Genomic DNA, 20,356 nt, shown 5'->3' on the forward strand with positions numbered 1-20,356 from the left:
CAGCCCAAGTCCTCGGCTAGCACCCCCACTGTTTCCCTATCCAAGGCTACTTGTAAGTCTTCATTTGCTTAATTTTAAAGTTATAGTTTATTTTTTAAATAAATAATTCTAATGCACATAGTACAAAGTTCAAAAGGTACAAATGGGTAAACAGATAAAAGTCCCACTCCATTCCTGTCCCTAGCTGCTAAGTTCTTAACAGAGGGAACCACTGCCACCAGTTTTTGTTTCTTTCTAGTTATTCTGTTGTCTGTTCAAAACATACAACGTTTATTTTATGAGCAGACTTTATACCACTAAATAAATGGAGAACTAATTGCTTTAAATAGAATAACCTTAGAAAAGCAATGAAAACAAAAATTACTACATCTGTCCATACACTCAGTTCAGTTCAGTTCAGTCACTCAGTCGTGTCCGACTGTTTGCGACCCCATGAATCGCAGCACACCAGGCCTCCCTGTCCATCACCATCTCCCGGAGTTCACTCAGACTCACGTCCATCGAGTCAGTGATGCCATCCAGACATCTCATCCTCTGTCGTCCCCTTCTCCTCCTGCCCCCAATCCCTCCCAGCATCAGAGTCTTTTCCAATGAGTCAACTCTTTGCATGAGGTGGCCAAAGTATTGGAGTTTCAGCTTTAGCATCATTCCTTCCAAAGAAATCCCAGGGCGGATCTCCTTCAGAATGGACTGGCTGGATCTCCTTGCAGTCCAAGGGACTCTCAAGAGTCTTCTCCAGCACCACAGTTCAAAAGCATCAATTCTTCGGCACTCAGCCTTCTTCACAGTCCAACTCTCACATCCATACATGACCACTGGAAAAACCACAGCCTTGACTAGACGGACCTTAGTCAGCAAAGTAATGTCTCTGCTTTTGAATATGCTATCTAGGTTGGTCATAACTTTTCTTCCAAGGAGTAAGCGTCTTTTAATTTCATGGCTGCAGTCACCATCTGCAGTGATTTTGGAGCCCCCAAAAAATAAAGTCTGACACTGTTTCCACTGTTTCCCCATCTGTTTCCCATGAAATAGATGGGACTGGATGCCATGATCTTCGTTTTCTGAATGTTGAGCTTTAAGCCAACTCTTTTACCCTACTCTTTCACTTTCATCAAGAGGCTTTTAGTTCCTCTTCACTTTCTGCCATAAGGGTGGTGTCATCTGCATATCTGAGGTTATTGATATTTCTCCCGGCAATCTTGATTCCAGCTTGTGTTTCTTCCAGTCCAGCGTTTCTCATGATGTACTCTGCATAGAAGTTAAATAAGCAGGGTGACAATATACAGTCTTGACACACTCCTTTTCCTATTTGGAACCAGTGTGTTGTTCCATGTCCAGTTCTAACTGTTGCTTCCTGACCTGCATACAGATTTCTCAAGAGGCAGGTCAGGTGTTCTGGTATTCCCATCTCTCTCAGAATTTTCCACACTTTGTTGTGATCCACACAGTCAAAGGCTTTGGCATAGTCAATAAAGCAGAAATAGATGTTTCTCTGGAATTCTCTTGCTTTTTCGATGATCCAGCAGATGTTGGCAATTTGATCTCTGGTTCCTCTGCCTTTTCTAAAACCAGCTTAAACATCAGGAAGTTCACAGTTCACATATTGTTGAAGCCTGGCTTGGAGAATTTTGAGCATTACTTTACTAGCGTGTGAGATGAGTGCAATTGTTCAGTAGTTTGAGCATTCTTTGGCATTGCCTTTCTTTGGGTTTGGAATGAAAACTGACCTTTTCCAGTCGTGTAGCCACTGCTGAGTTTTCCAAACTTGCTGGCATATTGAGTGCAGCACTTTCACAGCATCATCTTTCAGGATTTGAAATAGCTCAACTGGAATTCCATCATCTCCACTAGCTTTGTTCATAGTGATGCTTTCTAAGACCCACTTGACTTCACATTCCAGGATGTCTGGCTTTAGGTGAGTGATCACACCATCATGATTATCCGGGTCATGAAGATCTTTTTTGTACAGTCCTTCTGTGTATTCTTACCACCTCTTCTTAATATCTTCTGCTTCTGTTAGGTCCAGACCATTTTTGTCCTTTATTGAACCCAGCTTTGCATGAAATGTTCCCTTGGTATCTCTAATTTTCTTGAAGAGATCTCTAGTCTTTCCCATTCTGTTGTTTTCCTCTATTTCTTTGCATTGATCACTGAAGAAGGCTTTCTTATCTCTTCTTGCTATTCTTTGGAACTCTACATTCAGATGGTTATATCTTTCCTTTTCTCCTTTGCTTTTTGCTTCTCTTCTCTTCACAGCTATTTGTAAGGCCTCCTCAGACAGCCATTTTGGTTTTTTGCATTTCATTTCCATGGAGATGGTCTTGATCCCTGTCTCCTGTACAGTGTCACGAACCTCATTCCATAGTTCATCAGGCACTCTATCTATCAGATCTAGACCCTTAAATCTATTTCTCACTTCCACTGTATAATCATAAGGGATTTGATTTAGGTCATACCTAAATGGTCTAGCGGTTTTCCCTATTTTCTTCAATTTAAGTCTGAATTTGGCAATAAGGAGTTCATGATCTGAGCCACAGTTAGCTCCCGGTCTTTTTGCTGACTGTATAGAGCTTCTCCATCTTTGGCTGCAAAGAATGTAATCAATCTGATTTCGGTACTGCCTGTCAAAGCCTCTGAGCCTGAGATTTGCCATTTTTTAAATGAGATTAATGAATATGAGGCTTAATCTGTCATCAGGGTGAAAGAGAAGTGAAAAGAAAGTGCCTTTCTCACTATGTAATTGTTATTAAATTCTTAGTGCACACACCTCAAGTCCCTGCTACTGGGAGTAATACCTATCTTTGGAAAACACTGGTCAGGAGTAGGACACCCAGCTCACACAGTTGGAGAGAGTGGTGAGAGGAGTGTGGTGCGATCAGTCCTAGGGGCTCCCTTGAGGACTCAGTCAGGGACAGTGGGAGTGGGCTGTTGGGGAGGGGCTCCAGCAGACCTAACCCCATTTGTGTCCTGCCCCTCCTGTGATCCCAGTTGCTAGATCTGATGCACACTCTGCACACAAGGGCAGCCTCTATCTACAGCTCATGGGCGGAGGAGCAGCGCCACCTGGAGACAGGCGGCCGGAAGATTGAAGCTGATTCACGCACCCTCTGGGCTCACTGCTGGTGCCCTTTACTGCAGGGTAAACCTCAGGGGAGCAGGGGCAGAGGTGGAGCTGGTGATTAGGAACTACCAAGATCAGGATGCCTGAAGGATCTGAGCCTGTTCTTGTTCTTAGGCATTGCCTGCCTGTGCTGTGATGCCCGCCGGCAGGTGAGGATGCAGGCACTGACGTATCTGCAGCGAGCACTGCTGGTACATGATCTTCAGAAGTTAGATGCTCTGGAATGGGAGTCCTGTTTTAACAAGGTAGGCCTTCCCTCTAGTCTTAAGGTAAAGGGCAAATCCTAAAGACAGGGATCCCCTGGCAGCCTGAAGAGCCACTAATGTCAATCCTCAGTTGATTATACCTTCCCTCCTGCTCTGTACCCACACTCCCCAACCCAGGGGCCGGTGGGCAAGGCTTCCACCTGACCCCTCTGGAGAGACGTTGACTCTTTACCCACCAGGTGCTGTTTCCTCTACTGACCAAGCTCTTGGAGAACATCAGCCCTGCGGATGTGGGTGGGATGGAGGAGACACGGATGAGGGCTTCCACCCTGCTCTCTAAGGTACTGTCACCACCCTACTACCCTGTACCTACACCCACTCTCTCCACACCTGCCACTTCAGAAGCCTGGGAGGACCCAGAGATGTAGTGTAGGCACTTATGACCCCCAGCTGTAGAGACTCAGCAGGACCCAGGAGGATTTTGGAATTCAGAGGAGTCTCTGATCCAGGATTCCCATGAAAGATCGAGAAGGCTTGCCTCCTATCCATGGAGAGGGGTGCAGAAGGCTCCTACCTTCCTCTCGGCTGAAAGGAGCTGGGGCCCATAGGTCTTTCTGCAGCACCTGTCTCCACTGCTGTCACTCTCCACCTTTGCGGCCCTCTGGCTGACCATCCTGGACTTCATGGACAAGTACATGCACGCAGGCTCCAGTGACTTACTGGTACGTTCTGCCTCAGCCCAATGCTGCTGCCTGTGACCTCTCCTGCCTTCTGGGAAGACTTGCTGTTTCCCCCTTGGTGGCTGTCTCCTCCTTACCATATTCCTCCATATCCTTTTTCCCATTCTCATGGTCCCACTGCCATCTGCAGTCAGAGGCCATTCCAGAGTCTCTGAAGAACATGCTTCTGGTGATGGACACAGCAGAGATTTTCCACAGTGCAGATGCCCGAGGAGGCAGCCCCTCAGCCCTCTGGGAGATCACCTGGGAGCGCATTGACTGTTTCCTGCCCCACCTGCGAGATGAGCTGTTCAAGCAGACGGTCATCCAGGGTAGGGGGCTCCGGCCAACTTCATCAGAGAGAGTCTGGAGCTAATAACTAGTTCTGTGCCCTGGGTAGGTGGGAAGTCTAGTAGGCAGCCAAGACTACTCAGAGAACGCACTGAGAGCTGCTATCTGGATTCTCTGCCATCCCCAGACCCTGTGCCCATGGAGCCTCATGCCTCAAAACCGCTGGCCTCAGCACACCTGACTCCTGCTGCTGGTGACACTAGAAGCCCTGGCCATCCACCTCCCCCAGACATGCCCTCTGAGCTGGGGACCTGTGGTGAGTCCCTCTGAGCGAGCTTGCTGGGTGTCAAGGCCTAAGAGGAGGCCCAGAGTACTTTATGACTGCTGCTGAGCACAGGCAGTGAGCCAGGGGAAAGGAGGAGCCACAGGATCCAGCTTACCTGCTCTTCCTGTGGGAGACTGCAGGGCCAGGTCTGATGAGCTTGCTGCCCGGGATTTGCAGGCTTCAGAGAAGAAGGCTGGATTGGGAACTTGGGATGAAGAGGTAGAGGTGCCCTTCAGGGATGCTAGTAAAAAGCAGACCAAAATTAATCTGACTGGAGGTACAACAGTCGGGGGAGTGGGTAGGTATGAGGTAACTGGACACTGGAATAAGTTTCAAGCAGACAATCTCAACTATGTAGACTGGGAGGAGTCATTTTGCTCACAGGAATGGGGAGGAGCAGAAGTGTGGTAAACCAGCTGCGGACTGTAAGGGGGTTTGACTACAGCCACCTTGCTTTCCTCTAGACTTTGAGAAGCCCGAGGGCCCCCGACCTGCTAACAGCAGTTCTTCTGGATCACCAGTGGCGTCCAGCCCCAGCAGGCTGAGCCCTACCCCAGATGGGCCTCCACCGCTGGCTCAGTCCCCACTGATCCTGCAGCCCTTGGCCTCCCCTCTGCAGGTGGGCGTGCCCCCCATGACTCTGCCCATCATCCTCAACCCTGCTCTCATTGAGGCCACCTCACCTGTGCCCCTCCTGGCCACACCTCGTTCCACAGACCCCATGCCCACCTCTGAGGTCAACTAAGGCAGGCTCCTCAGCTATCAGGACCAGTACTTCCAAGCAGGCTGTCCCTGGCCCCACTCTCAGCTGTCCCAGGGGCCACAGACTCTTCAGTCCCAGCCTAAGTGGCTGTCACTGCTTTTTGGATGGGGATAGGAAATAGAACTTTTATGGCCCCTCCTAGGACCCACAGATAGTCTGTGGGACCTTCCTCCTCTGCTCTCCATTTCTGGGAGTCCAACCTGAGAGCACACTCAGGTATCACCTGCAGCCTGGCAGCTCCAAGGAGGGAGGCATCACTGTACCAGCCCTGCAGTGCCCGCCCTTGTGCCCGTCCTGTCCGTGTCAGGCATCGAGAGCCCAGTCAACCACTCTGCACTTTGTTTCCCTCTCCCAGCCCCACTCCCACTAGCCCTGGACTACCACCTCTAGTTTTTCCTCTTTTATTAATTGGTCAGTTTGGAGAGTTGATTTGCGCCATAGAGTGGGCAGGTGGGACTGGAGAAAAGAACTGCCCCCCGGAGCATGTACATATGGAAAAACAGGAAAACAGTGGACTTTTTATGATGTAATAAATGTCTTAGTACCAACATCACGGCCTTTTCTTCTAGTTTCCTTCTTGAGCTTGTGGGTACCGTATTTTGGGATATGTAGGCCCTCACGTGAACAGAGGCCGAGCCTACCAACCATGGTCAGGATTCCTTCACCACTGCTGCTGCCCACCTCCGCACGCCCCCACCGCCACCACCACCATCAGAGCAGTGCTCCCTTGTCACCACGGATGTGCTGGGGGTTGACAGTTCTCTTCCCTAACTGCTCCAGTGGAGATAACTGTGACAGCTCAGGCTGGGGCAGGGGGAAGGTGAGCCAGGGCTGAGCTGTTATTACTCAGAAGGCTTCCCTCAGGTGTGCCTCATAGTCCAGCAGCACAAGGAGCCCATGGGCCTTAGGGGGTGGGAGGCTACCTTGCCCATAGCTGTGAGCTTGTGTTTCTGGACACAGGGCATTCTGGCCCGTAACTGAGCATGGAAATGTTTTTCCCATCCTGTAGCCTCCAAACAGCCCAGTCACTGAAGCGTGATTGGAGAAACCCTTCTCTTCATTCCCTTTGCATCAGGATAAGACAAAAAGGAGTGTGCATGGGGCAGGCAGCATGGCTTCTGCAGGGCTGAGCTACTGTGGGTGGGATGCAGAATGCTATTAAGCCTTCCCAAGTGAAGCATCTCCCATCATCTTGACTTCCTCCTTCACCACAGTCCCTTCCACCAAAGGGTGGAGAGTAGTACCAGTGGGCCTCCCTCTTGGAGACTTGGGGGCGCTCACCTCTTCATTGGGCCCAGCTGTGTCTGTGATCATTCAGCCTCTCAGTCTTCCCTTTGCTCAGCACAACCACATGGATGGGTCTGGATGTCTGTCAGTGCCTCGCTTGGGTGCACCACTGTGGAAACGGAAACAACCGGATGTGGAACAATACTAACAGGAGTCCAGCAGCTCCTGCACTAGTTTCTCTCACTTCCCTTCCATCTACAAATAATCCAGACCATGCCTGCTTTCCACACTAACCTGAAACCTTGCCCCTGGGAAAATTATGAGTAAGACTGAATGCCTCACCTGCTCTTTTCTGTATGGGTGCAGAAAAGCCTGGACCTACAATCAGGTAGACACTTGGACCATTGGCTTTGACTCTAACATCTCTGTTCTCCCTTCTGAGCCCCACAGCTCTGCCTTCAGAAGCTTCTGAAGGAAGGGAAACATGTTGTGAGGGAGACAACATAAACTAACATATAGAAATCCAAAATCTATCCTGTGAACAAAAGGATATGAAAAGTCTGTAGCCCTTGGTCTGAAATATTAGGAAAGAAGCTAGGGTGATTGCAAACTGAAGCCCACCCCACTGGCAAGCAAAGGAAAACATTTGTCGAAAGTCTTACTCTGGTATAGAAAAATCAGCTGACATATAGCCTCACTTGTGCTGTCAGGTGAGGGAAGCTACAAGAAGATCTAGTACGCAGGCCTTAATTCTGACCAAGAAAGACTGGCTATGACGTGGAAGTGACAAAGCCTCTGGGAAGATAGTATAATCTGGAAGGAAATGCTGCTTAACAGTGTCTCCTATAAGAACTCTAGGATAGCAGGTTTCAAAAAGCCCAGAGGCCTGAGATCCTAACAAGGAGAAGTGACATTGTTGGAACACCAGTGCATGTCAATATTAAGTGCACTGCTTACCCAACCTTGTAGAAATATTAACTCTCCTAGATGGTTCAGAGAGGCCGTATTCCTGGGAAGTTAGGGAGCTGAGATTCAAACCCAGGTCTGTTTCACTCTAAACCACATGGTCTTTCACATGACACTTCCCCAGCTCAAAAGTAGTGATGGTGGTGTGGAAACTCGAAAATGAGGTACATTTTTCTGTAGTTTCTCATGTGGAAATAAAAGGTCGAGTACCTGAAGTAATAATTACATGGTGAGCTAAGACTTCACTAGAAAACTGGGAAAGAGGGGCAGGTGCCGGGAGCCAGTGTGAGGAATCCCGCCCGTGACAAGGTCATGAGGAAGGAAGCTGACATACGCAAGGCATGCTCAGACTTCAGGGACCCCTCTGGAAATTCCTAAGCATGTACCCCAACAAAAATCTGCTGGCTTTTGTGCTCTGCTTTTCCACTCTTCTGACATTTTCTGGAAAAAGTCAATTCAGGGCTTTAGTCTTCTGCATTTGAAAGAGTGTTTCAATCCAAAAAACCCTCTGATGGCTTTCTAGCCTGCCTGCAGGATTCGTACAGCTGCGCATGTGATTGTTTGAGGCCTCCTGACCGCAGGAGGCACAGGAAGCTTAAAACATCCTAGGAATGTAGGGGCTTCCGAAGAGTCAAAATCTTCAGAATAGGACTGATTAAAAGTTTCATTTGTTGAGTCAATGCTTGCTGCCAAATTTTCATATCCTTTATTTTTAGATATAGTTGGTATACAGAAATGCAAGTAGTAGATCTTGTATTAGCAACATTAGATCTTTGAGTTAAGTACCTTCTTTGTTATATCCCACTGCACCTTTGTTCTATAGAGATGTAACTTTAATGCTTTAAGGAGATGCAGATTAAAGAAAAACACTTCAGGGGAAACAAAATTAACATTCATTAAGGAAGAGAGCCAAAAGTGTTAACAAGCCTCTTGGCCAGAAGATAATGTAAATCACCTGAGACCTTTTGTATACAAAATGATATACGGAAAGAATCTGGGTTGCGAACGCTACATAATTTTGTGTTACCCATTGATCTCCATGTTTTATCAAAAGTATAAAAGGCCTTCTGAACAATAAAGGAGGGGGCCAGTTTCTCGGACCAGTTTCTCGAACTAGTCTCCGGCCTGGTTTCTTGGGACTCTGGCTACCCCCGTGTCTTTCTCTCTCTTCTTCTCTCCCTTTCCCTCTCTCTGCTCTTTACTTTAACTTCAGGCTGAATCTCCACCTGGGGCGCGGAGGCTCGCCAGGTCTACTTACTTGCCCTGGCTGTTAAGACCCGCGCGAAAGGGAGCTTAAGGCGAGGCACCCTTAGATATTCAAGCGGGCGCCGGTGGCCCAACGTAGATGGTGCAAATTCCTTGTCTGGAATTTTATTGGCCTTCCGTGTAAACCAAGCTATTCAGCCCTCTTCCTCCACTTAATCTTCTTACTACACTATAGTTTCTTAATCTAATCTTATATTAATAAATAAGTCTTTCCACGCCAACGCTGTCCACCCTTCGAATTCCCTGGATCCACCGGGTCTGGACCCTGGCAGGCAGGGATAAACGAGCTTGGATTAATAGATAATATACCATGTGTGTGCATGCATGCTCAGTTGTGTCCAACTCCTTGCCACCCTGTGGACTGTATAGCCCACCAGGCTCCTCTGTCCATGGGATTTTTCGGGCAAGAATGTTGGAGTGGGTTGCCATTTCTTCCTCCAGGGGATTTTCCCAACACAGGGATCGAACTGGTGTCTCTTGCATCTCCTGCATTGGCAGGCAGATTCTTTACCACTGAGCCACCTGGGAAGCCCATAACAGATAAACACTGCTGCTGCTGCCGCTGCTAAGTCGCTTCAGTCATGTCCGACTCTGTGCGACCCCATAGACGGCAGCCCATCAGGCTCCCCTGTCCCTGGGATTCTCCAGGCAAGAACACTGGTGTGGGTTGCCATTTCCTTCTCCAATGCATGAAAGTGAAAAAGTGAAGCTCAGTCGTGCCTGACTTTTCTTGACCCCATGGACTGCAGCCTACCAGGCTCCTCCATCCATGGGATTTTCCAGGCAGGAGTACTGGTGTGGGGTGCCATTGCCTTCTCCGAGATACCCACTACTACATATAAAATAGATCAATTATATTCAATATCTTGTTATAAACTATAATGGAAAATCTGAAAAAATATATATGTATGTGTGTGTACGTTGTTATTCAGTCACTCAGTTGTGTCCAACTCTTTGTGACACCAGGGACCGCAGCCCACCAGGCTGCTCTGTCCATGGGATTTCCCAGGCAAGGATACTGGAGTAGGTTGCTGTTTATTTCTCCGCATGTGCATGTGTGTGTGTGAATCACTTTGCTGTATGCTGGAAACTAACACAACATTGTAAATCAACTATACATCAATAAAAGGGGACTTCCCTGGTGGTCCAGTGGCTGAGACTCTGTGCTCCCAATTCAAGGGACCCCAGTTTGATCCCTGGTCAGGGAACTAGATCCCATATGCTGCAATTAGGAATTTGCATGCCATAACTAAAGATCCTGCATGCCACAACTCAGGCCCAGCATAGCCAAATAATATTTTTTAAAAACTATAATTAATAAAAGAAAAACGGGAAAAAACAAACATAACCAAGAATAAATGTGAATTTTCTGAGTACATAAGAATGATATCAGAACTTCCCTGGAGATCCAGTGGTTAGGACCCCACACTTGTACTGCAGGGGGCATGGGTTCTATGTCTGCTGGGGGAACTAAGATCCCACAAACCCCATGGAGCAGCCAAAAAAATAAAAAAGATATCAGGGAAGATGAATTACAGAGTTAGTAATATTGGGCGCACACTTCCCCATCACCCCGCCCCTCACAATAAATTCTAGGAACAATAAAGTATGTGGCTTTTCAAGCCCTTGGGTATTCACCTGTGTTCAGGGCTCACTGGGAAACTGTGTTTGTGAGAAAACAACCCTGGGCTTCAGCTGAGGAGCTTTAATTCAACTAAATAGTTCACCACCCCCTCCATGAAATGCTCTCACCTGGCTGAGACATGGGTTTTTCTTGGTTCTCCTCTGCCTCACTGACCATGTCTTTTCAATTTCCTCTTTTGGTTCCTCATCTCCACAGCTTCTCAACATCAGAATGTCCCAGGGTGTAGTGCTTGTCAACTCCTTTTCTCTAAATTCAATCGTGGGGTAATGATGACCACTGTCAAAACTTCAGATACCATCCATTACACTGACTTAATGTACAATTACCCCTCATCAACTCTAGGTTCCTATATCAACACCCCTTCCCAACATCCCACACCCAATTCCTAAGCAAGTTTTATTGCCCCTGACTTTCAAATCTACCTAGACTATGACCATTTCTCCCACTCTTACCTACTCCTACCCAAGTCTAAAGTCTCACAATGGGGTGGGAAGACCTGCTTTGCTTTATACAAATTTAGGGTGAAGAGCTTTGTGCTAGAGTTAAGAGACTGGGTTTGATTCTCACTCTGTCCCTTGTCAAGCCATGTATTTGGTTGTGTTACTTCTCCTCTCTGAGTCTTAACTTTATCAGTTTGGGCTTCCCTGGTGTCTCAGGGGTAAAGAATCCATCTGCCAATGCAGGAAATGCAAGAGACTCAGTTTCAATCTCTGGGTTGAGAAGATCCTCTGGAGAAAGAAATGGCGATCCACTCTAGTATTCTTGCCTGGAAAATTTCATGGGCAGAGGTAGTCCTGGCAGGCTACAGTCCATGGGGTTGCAGAGTCCGAGATGACTGAGCAACTGAGTACACATACATCTTCCCATAGTATCTGGCACATTCAATCTGCAGGCAAGATGAAGAGGGAAGTGACAGGAAATTACCCAAATCAAGGGCCACAATAGTCTCCCTTTATGCAGAGCTACTGCAGGCCTGTAATTCCATAATTAAGGTCAGGGGCAAGCTGCAGGCAAGATTTGAAACAACAGCCTATGTTCTACCATGGTGAGCCTAAGGGAGGACACCTCCAAAAATGGAGATTATTCATGGCACCTCCCGAAAAGAAATTCTATCAACCAGAAATGTCCAGCCCCAGAGGTCAATACTTTGTGAAAATCTGTACTGACCTTGCTGCTGCTAGAAGTATCTAAGCAGGCAGGGACTTCCCTGTGGTCCAGTGACTAAGACTTCACACTCCCAATGCAGGGGGCCCAGATTCCATCCCTGGTCAGGGAACTAGACACAATGAAGACAGAAGATCTCAACAAAGATCTCAGCTAAGACCCAGTGCAGCCAAATATATATATATTTAAAGTAAGCAGACATTGAAAACTATATAAAAAGGTAATTTCTTACATCAAAGGCATTTGAACTAATAATTTTGGATGACTTTTCAACTCTAATATTCCAAACTTCCGTGATCGATGAGCAAGGCCTGAGTCTCCCAGATAAATACCTCCTTTCCCTTATCCTCGGAAGACCTCCTGAGCTCAGGTCTGAAAGTCTGGCCAGCTGTTAACCTGTCATTTACAAAACAAGTTTCAGGTCCAGACACTTTCTTCCCGGGAAGACAGAGGATTATGGAGTCTCCTTGAGGCTCCAGAGGGGCCACCAGATGGCACTCTAGAACCTACTGCAAGATTAACTTCCTTCCTCTTCCTCTAAGTCTTCCCGGCAGCCGGGCCCCGCTCCGGGCGGGACCAGAGGGGCTGAGGCATATCAGCTTCCCCCTGGGGTTCCCCGACTTCAGAGGTGGCCGAGCATTAGGCGCAGCATAAAACCGAGTAGCAGCAGGGGCTGCCAGCCGGCTTGGACAGGCCTGGGTGTGAGGAGACCGGAGCCAGGTGCCTCGGCTGGGGAATGGCGCTCGGTCAGCGGATCCCGCAGCGGGGTGGTCCCCAGGTTAGAGCTAGTGCCTGTCTGAGGGTCATTCTCACTCTGGCTTCCAGAGCTACACAAATATTTCTCCTCCAAGGGGCGCCCCTGAGTCACTCCCGATTGGCTGTGTAAGTCCAGGAGTTAAACTTTCAGCCAATGAAAAAGGGCATGGCGAGTGACGCACGGAAACGTCACGGGAATTCCCCCCTCCCGGGGGCGGAAAAGGGGCTTTCCCGGCTGGAGTCCTGGTGGTGGGAGAGGTGTCGCGACCCGTCCGAGGTGGGTCCGGCCGGGAGAGAATCCTGAACCGGAGCCACCGCCGCGGTGAGTGGCCGGGTTCAGACCCCTGGGTGGTGGGACACCGGCAAGGGCGGGAGGAGGGTCCTTAGCTGACCGAGCCTTAGAGCTGAAGAGCGGCATCTGCGCATTCAGAGAGCGCGCATACGAACAGGACATGCGGATACACATCGATATCCTGTACAAAGATATGGGCCGTACGTCCATCTACACGTATGCCGCAGGTGCACAGGATCGCCCATGCATTCAGACTCGCACATACATGCATACGCAAAACACACTCACCCGTGCACAGGTGCCTGGACACACACCCTCCACGCAGAAACTCAACGACAGGTTCCCCTGTGCCCTCAGATACACGCTGACATGTGTCCACACTAATAAGCTTAAGGACTCTCACCTGTACACGCATGTCCACGCCATGCACACAATGCGCAAGCACATGGGCTGAAACATATTAGACACCTGTACAAGTGTTACATACGGCCATGGGACAGGGGCGGGGGCGGGGCACCCAAAGCAGGTGCGGTGTGGGAATCAACGACTGTTGAGATTTTCGGGAAGAGGGAATGGAGGTGCCCATCCCAACACCCCCTCCGGCCCCTTGGCCTCAGAGACTGCTTCTCGGGACAGAACCCCGGGGCCCTCTACTCGGAAGAGCCCCCACCTACAGGCCTTCGGGGTGGAGGCCTTCCTACAGCAGGAATGTCCCCCCAAAACCCCCCGGGGTGAATCAGCCGTGGCCTCCCTGAGGGTAGAAAATCCCAAGGTTGCTCCAGGAGGGGGAAGGCGGGGGGGCCGGTCCCCGGACTAGGAGCTTCCTCCGGCCTTGAAAGACCCCCAGTCCCCGGCGCCGGCCTGGAGAGAGGAGGGGGGTGCCCCCCCAACCCCGCGGGGCCTTCCCTGGGTTTGATTGCCCCTCTGCTTGCAGAGACGCTGCAGGCGCTCTCCGGCCAGCGAAGAGACGACCTCGCGCCCCTCCCGCCCGGGGGCGTGGTCAGTGGCGTCATTTCCAGGCCCGCCCCCTGGCCCCGCCTCCCCCTGGTATTTTCGGGACTTTCCTAAGCTGTTCTAACTTTCCTGCCCCTTCCCCGGCCTGGCCCAGCCCAACTCCGGATCTCGCCCTCCACCGGATCCTGCCCGCCACACCCGGACGGGTAGCTGGAGGAGATCGGACCCTCCCCTAAATTTGGGCCCCTCTCTCCCCCCAACTCCCGTCCTGATCTATCTCTCCCTACACCCGCCACTCCTCCCCACCTAAGGCGGGCGCCTGAAACTCTGGGAAACAGAACCCGGCCGAAGCCACCGGACAGAGCCGGGCCTAGCCCAGAGTCATGGACAGTTGCTACGACCCAGTGAGTCACGCCGCCTGGCCTCAAAGCCTGCCGGCTGCCCCCCTGTGCCTGTCTGCTTGTCTGCCTGCCTGTCCTAGTCCCTTCTACTCCCTTGCACCTCTAATGTCCTCAGATTATTTCACCCTGCCTGTAAGTCAGTCTCTGCAAACTGGTTTCAGTAGGAGCTTTTTTATGGGCCTGCCTAGGAGAGGGGGTGATTGCTAATGGTTTAGAGAGCTGAGAGGTGGAGGGTTCTGGGGGTGGCTCAGAATCAGCTGCCATCTCAGTCTGTCTCCATACCAGGGTCTGGATGGCATCATTGAATATGATGATTTCAAATTCAACCCGTCCATTGTGGAGCCCAAGGAGCCAGCCCCAGAGACAGGTTAATAAGTCCCCTGACCTGCCCTTGTCTTGGAGGGAGCGGGAGGGAGGAGGAGGGAGGAGCATGTGGTGTGTGTGCCCTCTGTCTTGGGAATGGGCTCAGAGGTCCTGGCTCAGCAAGGCTCCTCTGTCCCCAGCTGATGGTCCCTACCTGGTGATTGTGGAACAGCCTAAGCAGGTGAGCAAGTAGAAGGGATGGCTTCAATTTTGGGGGCAAGTGGGACAGTTGTAGCTGGGTGGCCACGGGCAGGGTAACTGATCACAGACCCACTTCGGGTTGGGATTGTTAGCAGCTGCTGATCACAGTGGCCTGGTGGTGATTCAGGATACATACGTCCAGTCATTATGGTCACTGCTGGCTGGGGATGTGGCTGGTGAGGGGGGATGTTTCTCCTGGTCACAATGTCACTCTGCCCTGGCACCTTCAGCGAGGCTTCCGATTTCGATATGGCTGTGAAGGCCCTTCCCATGGAGGACTGCCAGGTGCCTCTAGCGAGAAGGGCCGGAAGACTTATCCCACGGTCAAGGTGAGCCAGGGTGGTGCTGGAGGGTGGGCTAGTGGACAGTGTGTCCATGGGCATTACTGACAGCCCTCACCCTTCACAGATCTGTAACTACGAGGGACCTGCCAAGATTGAGGTGGACCTGGTAACACACAGTGACCCACCTCGTGCCCATGCTCACAGTCTGGTGGGCAAACAGTGCTCGGAGCTGGGGGTCTGCGCAGTGTCTGTGGGGCCCAAGGACATGACTGCCCAGTAGGTGTCCGGTGCCCCCTACCTCTGGTCCCCACTGGTGTGCCCCTCATTGCTTGCCAGTCCTAGGTCCCAGCCCACCTTTGTGAGCTTAGCATCTGACCAAGGGGAAAGACTCTGGTTGGCCCCAGAACCCAGGGCCCCAAGTAAAAACTAGAAAAGCTTCCTAGAGGAAGTAGAGCAGGGCCGAGCCTTGCCGGTGGGTAGGGTGCCTCAGGAGGAAAGAACTGCCCGCAAGGCCTCTGACTTCTCCCTGCCCCCACACAGATTTAACAACCTGGGTGTCCTCCATGTGACTAAAAAGAACATGATGGAGATTATGATACAAAAACTTCAGAGGCAGCGTCTTCGCTCCAGGCCCCAGGGCCTTACGGGTATGGGGGATATGGAGGGAGTCATGGGAGGTGGTCATGGAAGGAATAGAGGAGGAGTCCAGGGGTCACATGTATGCCCACTGCCCAGAGGCTGAGCGTCGAGAGTTGGAGCAGGAGGCCAAGGAACTGAAGAAGGTGATGGATCTGAGCATTGTGCGACTGCGCTTTTCTGCCTTCCTTCGAGCCAGTGATGGCTCCTTCTCTCTGCCCCTGAAGCCAGTTATCTCCCAGCCCATACATGACAGCAGTGAGTATCCTGACCACCTGGGGTGCTGGGTCTGGGTGCCACAGGGAGTGTGGAGGGCAGCCTCGAACTGTGGAGTCAGATACGCTTGGGTTTGAACTTGGGCCCACCATGTATGAACTGAGTGATCTTGAGCAAGTCACGTCCCCTCTCTGAGTAAATGAAGATACTGGCAGTTCCTGTGTCTCTTGCGGTTGTTAAAATACAAAGCACCTGGCTCCCTAGTTGGGACCATGGCTATTGAATCATTTCAAGTAACTGATATGCCATCTCCAGAGTCTCCTGGAGCCTCAAACCTGAAGATTTCTCGAATGGACAAGACAGCTGGCTCTGTGCGGGGTGGAGATGAGGTTTATCTGCTCTGTGACAAGGTGCAGAAAGGTGAGGCTGGAGCCCAGGCTGGGAGCTAGTGATGGGCATCAAGCTTGGGGAGCAACACAGCTTCAGGACAAATGGCCCTATAGATTCAGTTTTCCCTGTAGATGACATCGAGGTTCGGTTCTACGAGGATGATGAGAATGGATGGCAAGCCTTTGGGGACTTCTCTCCCACAGATGTTCACAAACAGGTACCCTAGGGCCAGGGCTGGGTCTGGGCTCAAATTAAGTAAGGCCTTAATGACACCTATGTCCTCCTTCCTCCAGTATGCCATTGTGTTCCGGACACCTCCCTATCACAAGATGAAGATTGAGCGTCCTGTAACCGTGTTCCTGCAACTGAAACGCAAGCGTGGGGGGGATGTCTCTGACTCCAAACAGTTCACCTATTATCCTCTGGTAGAAGGTGGAGCTGGGCTGAAGATCCCAGGGGGGCTGGAGGCCAGGGCTTGACTGGAGGTCTCAAGAACTAGATCAGGGGACTCATGAGTGAAATCAGGAGTAGGGAATGTCCCAGAAAGAGGTGGCCCTAGGAGCCAGCCTGAGGGCTTTTGGGGGAAAGGCCATTACCAGAGTGGGACAGGGCTCTTGAGGCTGGTGCGAGTTGGGGTTTTAACATCTCATTTCCCTCTGCCCCTAGACAAGGAGGAGGTGCAGCGGAAGCGGAGGAAAGCCTTGCCCACCTTCTCCCAGCCCTTTGGGGGTGGCTCCCACATGGGTGGAGGCTCTGGGGGCTCGGCTGGGGGTTATGGAGGAGCTGGAGGAGGAGGTGAGGTGGTGCTGGTGGCAGGAAGGGCAATGGAGGAGGATGGGATAAAGGGGAGAAAAGTTGTGGAGAAGAAATCTGGGAGAGTCCTCCTGGTGCCCTCTGCCCACAGTTCTGCCTGTATCCACAGGTGGCAGCCTCGGCTTTTTCCCCTCCTCCTTGGCCTACAGCCCCTACCAGTCGGGCGCGGCCCCCATGGGCTGCTACCCGGGAGGAGGGGGTGGGGCCCAGATGGCCGCCGAGACGCCTAGTGTGGATGCTGGGGAGGAAGCAGCAGAGCCGAGCGCGCCCCCCGGGACGCCCGAGCGCGAACAGCAAGCCCCGGAGCTGCTGCATCGAGGTATGACCTCGGGAATCCCAGCGGTCGGGACGCTGCGGGTGGGGACCTAGCCCACACCCACGCCCCCTGTCACCCCCAGCCCGGGAGTACAACGCACGGCTGTTCGGCCTGGCGCAGCGCAGCGCTCGAGCCTTGCTGGACTACGGCGTCACGGCGGACGCGCGCTCGCTGCTGGCGGGACAGCGCCACCTGCTGACGGCACAGGATGAGAACGGAGACACGTAGGTGGGCGGGAGAGCGGGCGGGGACCAGGGTTCCGCACGCCACCGGTGCAAGGTCGTGGGGTGTGGAGCAGGGAAGGGACCTATAGAGCCAGGGCTCCGGAGTTAGGGAGACCCAGTTTCAAGTTCGGCCTCGCTACGCTCTAGTTCTGTTCAAGATACTTAAATCTCTGTAGACTTCAGTTTTGTCGATTAAGGGGCACAGTAATAGTACGCACTTACCACAAAAGGTGCGCGGAAGGATTTACTTTCGTGGGCTGGAGAGAGGGAGATTATGGAGGTGGTGGAGTTTTGAGAGTAAAGCAAAACGAGTTGCTGAGCTTCCTAGGCCAGAGTCTCACCCACCAATCCCTAGGCCGCTGCACTTGGCCATCATCCACGGGCAGACCACCGTCATTGAGCAAATAGCTCACGTCATCTACCACGCCCCACACCTCGGCGTGGTTAATATCACCAATCATTTGCACCAGGTGAGGGGTCTCTTGGTGAGGGGGAGGGGTTGGAAGTCAGATAGGTGAGGCAAGGAGCAGGCCTGGCTCACCCTGCCTGCCTTCCCCAGACGCCCCTGCACCTGGCAGTGATCACAGGGCAGACGAAGGTGGTGAGCTTCCTGCTGCAGGTGGGCGCAGACCCAGCACTGCTGGATCGGCATGGAGACTCAGCAGTGCACCTGGCACTCCGGGCAGGTGCCAGCGCCCCCGACATGCTGTGCACCCTGCTGCGGAGTGGGGTTCCTGCCATGCCCCAACTGCTGCATGTGCCCGACTTCGAAGGTGAGTTCATCACCTCATCTGAACCAGCGGGCAAGAGTGGGCACCAGGGAGAGGATCTGGGGAGCGCCTACAGTGGATGTGAGGTGTGGAGGTCAGCTGGTCAAGGGCTCACATTAGGGGCAGAGCTGCGGGCTGAATACCCTGTATCACTAGGGCTATACCCAGTCCACCTGGCAGTCCGTGCCCGAAGCCCCGAGTGCCTCGATCTGCTGGTGGAGAATGGGGCTGAAGTGGAGGCTGCAGAGCGTCAGGGGGGCCGGACAGCCCTGCATCTAGCCACAGAGATGGAGGAGCTGGGGTTGGTCACCCATCTCGTTACCAAGGTGGGACTGAGGACTGTGGAAGACGTAGAGCCAAGGGCTGGGGACGGTGAAGGTGTCGGGGGAGGCCCAGTGGATCAGTCAGTGCTATGATCAACCCCTCCCTCGCACCCCACAGCTCCGGGCCAACGTGAATGCCCGAACCTTTGCGGGAAACACACCCCTACATCTGGCAGCTGGACTGGGATCCCCAACCCTCACCCGCCTCCTTCTGAAGGCTGGTCAGTCCCACCCTCGGGGGCTTATGAACAGGGCTGACGGGGGAAAGGGGGTACCTCCCAATCCCGCACTTTGCAGTCCTTAACGTGGGCTCCGAGGGAGCCTCCCTGTGACTATCTCCCTCCCCCAGGTGCTGACGTCCACGCAGAGAACGAGGAGCCCCTGTGCCCACTGCCTTCGCCTCCCACCTCTGGTAGTGACTCAGATTCTGAGAGCCCTGAGAGGGACACTCGAGGCAGCTTCCGGGGCCACACACCTCTTGACCTCACTCGCAGTAGCAAGGTGAGGCCAGCCCAGGACTAGCAGTACCAGGGGATGGGGCATCCGGGCTTGTACATGGGGTCCTGAGTAGCTGGTACCTGGGGTCAAGTACTGTGATGGGAGGTAGTCATGGCTGAAGCTGTCTCCCTAGGTGAAGACCTTGCTGCTAAACGCTGCTCAGGACACCATGGCGCCGCCGCTGACCCCGCCCAGCCCTGCAGGTGAAGAGCTCTCCCCCACCACTGCCAGACCCTTGACCCCTGCTCACAGCGGTCTCTTATCCTTCGGGACCACTGAAGGAGGTCTCCCTTTCTCCATCCCCATCCTCCATCCACTGCCCCAGTGGCCCCGCCTGCACTATCTATCAGGTTGCCTTGAGATAAAGGTGACATTTGGGTGTCTTGTCTTTGCCATCTCTGGGGGTAACTAACATGTTTATGTGTGTGTCCCCTTCAGGGCCAGAGATACCCCTTGAAGATACAGTCCTACAGAACCTGGAGCATTTGCTTGACGGGCCAGGAGCCCAGGGCAGCTGGGCGGAGCTGGCAGAACGGCTGGGGCTGCGCAGTCTGGTGGACACGTATCGAAGGACAGCCTCGCCCAGTGGCAGCCTCCTGCGCAGTTACCAGGTCAGTCAGGCCCCGGCCCATGCTCCATGCCCCAGTCTCAGATCTCTGGCGCTTCCTCAGGGATCCCACACCCTAACCACAACTCCTGGTTCATGCCTCCTCCTTCTCCTCAGCTGGCTGGTGGCGACTTGGCAGGCCTGCTGAATGCCCTGTCTGACATGGGCCTGGAGGAGGGGGTGAGGCTGCTGAAGGGTCCAGAGACCCAGGAAAAGCTGCCCAGCACAGGTAAAGGGGCCGTAACTGAGAGGTGGATCTGGGCTTGGAGGGTGGGAGGCCTAAGGCCTGACGCTTCCCTGCACCCTTTCCCGCGTCCACTCCCCCAGCAGAGGTGAAGGAGGACAGTGCCTATGGGAGCCAGTCGGTGGAACAGGAAACAGAGAAGCTGGGCCCACCCCCTGAGCCGCCAGGAGGGCTCTGCCACGGGCGCCCCCAGCCTCAGGTGCACTGAACCGCTCCCTACCCACCAGCCCCTTCCGGGCCCCCTCTGTACAGTGACCCTGCCTGTTCCAGTTCTTATTTAACACCCCATGCCCACCCTTCAGTTGGGGCAAATAAAAGATTCTCATGGGAAAGGGAGGGGGCCTGGCCTCCTCCCCAACTTACAGCAGCCCCTGA

General features: G+C 52.5%; 2 protein-coding genes and 1 long non-coding RNA gene across 34 annotated transcripts in view; 2 read left to right on the forward strand and 1 right to left on the reverse strand.

Moving 5' to 3' along the window:
* Positions 1–5,975, forward strand: part of GBF1 (golgi brefeldin A resistant guanine nucleotide exchange factor 1) — a 124,700-nt gene extending 118,725 nt beyond the window's left edge. For 19 of the 20 annotated variants that reach the window (XM_060405162.1, XM_012102849.4, XM_012102851.4 and 16 more), the window contains 7 exons: positions 2,989–3,139; positions 3,236–3,366; positions 3,567–3,668; positions 3,936–4,049; positions 4,198–4,378; positions 4,525–4,653; positions 5,127–5,975. In XM_060405162.1, the coding sequence (XP_060261145.1) occupies positions 2,989–3,139; positions 3,236–3,366; positions 3,567–3,668; positions 3,936–4,049; positions 4,198–4,378; positions 4,525–4,653; positions 5,127–5,407 (1,089 nt within the window). In that variant the 3' untranslated portion in view covers positions 5,408–5,975. Of the gene's footprint in view, positions 1–2,988; positions 3,140–3,235; positions 3,367–3,566; positions 3,669–3,836; positions 4,050–4,197; positions 4,379–4,524; positions 4,654–5,126 lie in introns of those variants that run through there. The other variant, XM_060405161.1, reaches the window with a different exon arrangement.
* Positions 69–13,723, reverse strand: LOC121817625 (uncharacterized). Its single transcript, XR_006057642.2, has 5 exons — positions 11,926–13,723; positions 11,697–11,805; positions 10,637–11,415; positions 6,707–6,821; positions 69–4,903 (listed from the first exon to the last, which is right to left on the reverse strand). It is a non-coding gene; the product is annotated as an uncharacterized LOC121817625 (long non-coding RNA).
* NFKB2 (nuclear factor kappa B subunit 2) lies at positions 12,355–20,348 on the forward strand. 13 transcript variants are annotated; one of them, XM_042238743.1, is made up of 24 exons: positions 12,673–12,771; positions 13,676–13,788; positions 14,007–14,099; positions 14,382–14,463; positions 14,600–14,640; positions 14,891–14,989; positions 15,069–15,220; positions 15,485–15,591; positions 15,680–15,838; positions 16,112–16,216; positions 16,300–16,403; positions 16,480–16,618; positions 16,853–16,981; positions 17,109–17,318; positions 17,398–17,539; positions 17,895–18,009; positions 18,099–18,312; positions 18,466–18,635; positions 18,751–18,853; positions 18,982–19,133; positions 19,264–19,333; positions 19,569–19,741; positions 19,855–19,966; positions 20,065–20,348. In XM_042238743.1, the coding sequence occupies exons 3-24, from the start codon at positions 14,079–14,081 to the stop codon at positions 20,187–20,189; spliced, it is 2,724 nt and encodes a 907-aa protein (XP_042094677.1). In that variant the 5' UTR covers positions 12,673–12,771; positions 13,676–13,788; positions 14,007–14,078; the 3' UTR covers positions 20,190–20,348. The 13 variants fall into 13 exon arrangements, with proteins under 13 accessions (XP_042094678.1, XP_042094677.1, XP_042094680.1 ...); XM_042238744.1 differs by lacking the exons at positions 12,673–12,771; positions 13,676–13,788 and adding an exon at positions 12,355–12,471; XM_042238746.1 differs by lacking the exon at positions 14,600–14,640.
* The last annotated feature ends 8 nt before the right edge of the window (positions 20,349–20,356 follow it).

Source organism: Ovis aries, chromosome 22, assembly GCF_016772045.2.
Source record: "Ovis aries strain OAR_USU_Benz2616 breed Rambouillet chromosome 22, ARS-UI_Ramb_v3.0, whole genome shotgun sequence".
Lineage (NCBI taxonomy): Eukaryota > Metazoa > Chordata > Mammalia > Artiodactyla > Bovidae > Ovis > Ovis aries.

What these genes read in the sequence shown, in the direction of transcription:
- NFKB2 (XM_042238744.1), top strand. Translation starts at nt 14,079, where the DNA reads ATGGACAGTTGCTACGACCCA. An exon ending in CAGGCCCCAGGGCCTTACGG is followed by an intron (nt 15,592 to 15,679) that starts GTATGGGGGATA and finishes CCCACTGCCCAG; the next exon opens with AGGCTGAGCGTCGAGAGTTG. An exon ending in CCAGCCCATACATGACAGCA is followed by an intron (nt 15,839 to 16,111) that starts GTGAGTATCCTG and finishes TGCCATCTCCAG; the next exon opens with AGTCTCCTGGAGCCTCAAAC.